The 3943-nt window shown below is 64.3% G+C and overlaps 1 protein-coding gene across 1 annotated transcript; it reads right to left on the bottom strand.

The window, feature by feature from the left end:
• Positions 1–1708: 1708 nt before the first annotated feature.
• PFL1_04514 (uncharacterized protein) lies at positions 1709–3809 on the bottom strand (the record flags this gene model as incomplete). The annotated part of the gene is made up of 3 exons (XM_007882040.1): positions 1709–1763; positions 1990–2226; positions 2410–3809. The coding sequence occupies 3 exons, from the start codon at positions 3807–3809 to the stop codon at positions 1709–1711; spliced, it is 1692 nt and encodes a 563-aa protein (XP_007880231.1).
• Positions 3810–3943: the final 134 nt, after the last annotated feature.

The following is a 3943-nucleotide window of genomic DNA, read 5'->3' as shown; positions in this document are numbered from 1 at the left end:
TGCCGTCGATCCGCGGCCAGCACAGGGACAGAGGGACTGGACTCGAGGAGCTGGACGCGACGTACGAGGGGTCAGACCTCGTTCGTGCATCGTCAGCATTCCGAGGCTATTCCTTTCTTCTGCCTTTCATCAACAAACGCAATTCACTGCAATGCAATGCAATGGGAACGAAAGGCTGGCTCGGCTTCGTTCGGACCGTGTGGGTTGATCGAACCGGACGTACGGTCAGCTCAATGCGGTGGGGGTGCGGGTTGTCGTCGCCTGATGCCGCGGCCTCAACAGCTGATCGACAAGCCAAGCCAAGCCAAGCGAGGACGATCCCTGCCAGAGGATGAGGTGGGGGCGCCGTCGTTGCGGTGTACATACATAAACAACCATCCGAGCCCATCCTTCCTTACCCCCTCACCAACACCCCACCTCCTCGCCACCGACCATGTCGTCGCCGTCGTCCACGATCACGAGACGTACCCGCGCGCTCGGCGCCTTCTCCCTGCTCCTGCTCCTCGTCCTTTTCACGGCGGCGAGGACGGAGGTGGACGCCAAGACGATGTCGAAACGGTCTTCGCGTCACCACCACGGCGGCAGCAACGGACAAGGAGGGGAAGGGGGAGGCAAGAGCGGTAAAGCCCTGATCACGCACTATACTCCCGCCGGTCCCGTACGTCGCTCCCCGCACTTTTTCGCCGTCCCGCCTCTTGCCTTCTGCTGTGCTGTCGGAAGAGAGGAGAGATAGGGCCAATGCTGACCCATTCATCCCCTCCCTTCTCTCTGTGGCACCCGCTCGGACGATGCAACGACCGACCGACAGTCGGCATGTAAGCCGCACGTGGACCGGGGCGAAATGGGGGTAGCTGTGCCCGAGCACTTCGGTCAGGTGCGTACCGGACCGCGCTCGCTTCTATCCATCACCGTCATCGTCTTCGCTCACCCTCCTCTCCCCCCTCTCTCCTCTCCTCTGGTGCGATGATGATTCGACAGGCGTCATGCGGCAAGACGATTCGATACCACATCGACGTACGTCCGCCCCCCCTTCCCACCTTCCCCACCATCTTGCCACGACGACTGATAAACCCCCAACCCCACGTCGCGCCCCGGGTTTCGCGTCACCACGCTCCTGTCGACAGGGAAAAGAGCATCAGGCCCAAGTCGTCGATTTCAACACGCGTTCCCAGCTCGGTACGTCCCTGCGCCCCCTTCTTCGTCGCCCCAGAAGTCGACAGAAGCTGATACACAATCGAGGATGGGGCGGCGAGGACAGTGTTGGATCTCACCATCGCACAGTGGCAATCCACCGTCCCCGACAGGTACGACGGCGTCGTGCCGGATGTTCTCTTCGGTACGTCCCCGTCCCCGTCCCCGTCCCCGTCCACCCTCTCACTCCCCCTCTCCTCGTCCTTTGCCGCCTCTCTCTGGACGTACAGGTACCGAAGAGTGATGCTGACCTCCTCTCTTCCTCCCCTGCTGCGCCCCTTCGAATCCTCATCGCCCGGCTCGTCTCTTGTTGGCCGTGACGCGATCGCAAAGAGCTCCTCTGAGCTTATTCCCCCCACAAGCCTCGCCGCGTCACATCTCGCACTCCTTTCTCCTCTCCTCTCCTCGTTCCCTTCCTCTTCCCCTCGCACTCGCGTGCCTGCAATCTCAGCTGTCTGTCCGTAGCAACCCGCCCCTCCACGAAGTGGTGCGATGCGGTACGATGCGATGCAACGGGTCAGACAGAAACAGAGACGACGTCCGACGTCGGTGCTGCATCGACAAACTTGGAGCTGCAAAAGCAGCGAGTACCAATGCAGAAATCCACATCCGCTGCGCGTCGCAATCTAGAGGTCCGTCACGCACCTGTCAAACCATTGTCGAACCGGAACGATAAAGCAGGATTCCAGGAGGGTCAGTCAACTTTCGCCCGCCTCCCTCACCCATATTCTCTCTTCTCAAGCTCCAAACGACGACGACGACGACGACGACAGGGGTGCACCACTCGACGCGACTCACCCAGAAGAGGCGTCCGAGACGTTGCGCACAAACTTGAGCAGGTGTCCGGACTTGGGCTTGATCTCGAGCGGCGTCCAGCTCTGGCGGCGCTGCGCCAGGTCGGCCTCGGAGACGCCGACGAGCTCGAGCGTGTTTTTCTCGGCATCAATCGTAATCGTATCGCCATCGCGCACCAGACCGATCGGGCCGCCCACCTGCGCCTCGGGAACGACGTGGCCGATGACGAAGCCGTGCGAGCTGCAGAGCGCGGGGACGGGGCGGCGGAGCGGCGGAGCGATGGGGACAGTGCCAAGGGGAGAAGCGGCAAGGTCGGGGCCAAGGCAGAGGAAAGAGCGAGAAAGGGATCGACGGACAGTGTCAGCAGGGATGGCCTCTGTGCTGGGACCCATCAACAGCTGGCCGGCCGAATAGCCCACTCACCCGCCGCTGAACCTGCCGTCGGTGAGGCAGGCAACGTCCTGGCCCAGGCCGGCGCCCATGATGAGGCTGGTGGGCTTGAGCATCTCGGGCATGCCCGGACCGCCCTTGGGGCCCTTGTACCTGAGCACGATGACGGTCTTCTCTCCCTTCTTGATGCTGCCCGTCTCGACGGCGTGCACCATGTCGTCCTCGGTGTCGAAGACGCGCGCCTTGCCGGTAAAGTGGAGCCCTTCCTTGCCCGTGATCTTGGCGACGGCGCCGCCGGGGGCGAGGTTGCCCTTGAGGATGCGCAGGTGTCCCGTCGACTTGAGCGGCTTGTCGACGGTGCGCAGCACGTCCTGGTTGGCGGGCAGCTTGCCGCGCTCGTGGGTCCAGCGGTCGCAGTTTTCGGCGAGGGTGCGGCCGGTGACGGTGAGGTGCTCGCCCTTCATGAGGCCCTGCTCGATGCAGTACTGGATGACGGTGGGGATGCCGCCGAGGTGCTTCTGGACGTCCTCCATGACGTACTTGCCAGAGGGCTTGAGGTCGGCGAGGAAGGGCGTCGTGTCGCTGATGCGCTGGAAGTCGTCGATGGTGAGCTCGATGCCGACCGAGTGGGCGATGGCGATGAGGTGGAGCACGGCGTTGGTGGAGCCGCCGAGGACCATGGTGAGGGCGATGGCGTCGTCAAAGGCCGACTTTGTCATGATGTCGCGCGGCTTGAGGTCGATTTCGAGGAGGTGGCGCATGGCGGCGCCGACGCTGTCGCACTCGGCCAGCTTCTCGGGGTACTCTGCCGGGAACGAGGAGCTGCCGGGCAGCGTCATGCCGAGGGCCTCGGAGCACGACGCCATCGTGTTGGCCGTGTACATGCCGCCGCAGGCGCCGGGACCGGGGCAGGCGTTGCGGACGGTGTCGTAGCGCTTCCGCTCGGCGTCGGGGGTGCCTCCGTCTGCGAGGTACTGTCCGTAGCTCTGGAAGGCGCTGACGATGTCGAGGGTGCCGTCGATGCTGGCGCAGCCTCCCGGGCGGATGGTGCCGCCGTAGACCATGATGCCGGGGCGGTTGAGCCTGCCGAGGGCCATGAGGACGCCGGGCATGTTTTTGTCGCAGCCGGGGACGACGACGCAGCCGTCGAGCCAGTGTCCGCCGCATGCGCTCTCTACGCTGTCGGCGATGAGGTCGCGCGAGGGGAGCGAGTAGGCCATTGCGTCTGTACCCATCGAGATGCCGTCCGAGACGCCGACGGTGCCAAACTGGTATCCGGTGAGGCCGGCGTCGTTGACCGACTTTTTGACGCGCTGACCGACCTCGAGGAGGTGGGCGTTGCACGGGTTGCCCTCGTACCAGACGGAGGCGACGCCGACCATTGCGCGTGTGAGGTCCTCGTCGCTGTCGATACCCTCTGTTGCGTAGAGCATGGCCTGGGAAGCGCCCTGGTCCTTTGGCCTGGTGATGATGCGCGAGAGGCGGTTGAGGTCGCCGGGCGGGGGTCGTGCGAGGGGGCGCGAGGCCGACGTGGCAAACGAGCGGCGGCTGCGGAGGGCGATGCGCG

This window comes from Pseudozyma flocculosa (assembly GCF_000417875.1).
Source record: "Pseudozyma flocculosa PF-1 unplaced genomic scaffold scaffold00015, whole genome shotgun sequence".
NCBI classification, from domain to species: domain Eukaryota; kingdom Fungi; phylum Basidiomycota; class Ustilaginomycetes; order Ustilaginales; family Ustilaginaceae; genus Pseudozyma; species Pseudozyma flocculosa.
Note: the sequence above shows the minus strand (reverse complement) of the source record. Positions and strands in the feature narration are given on the sequence as shown.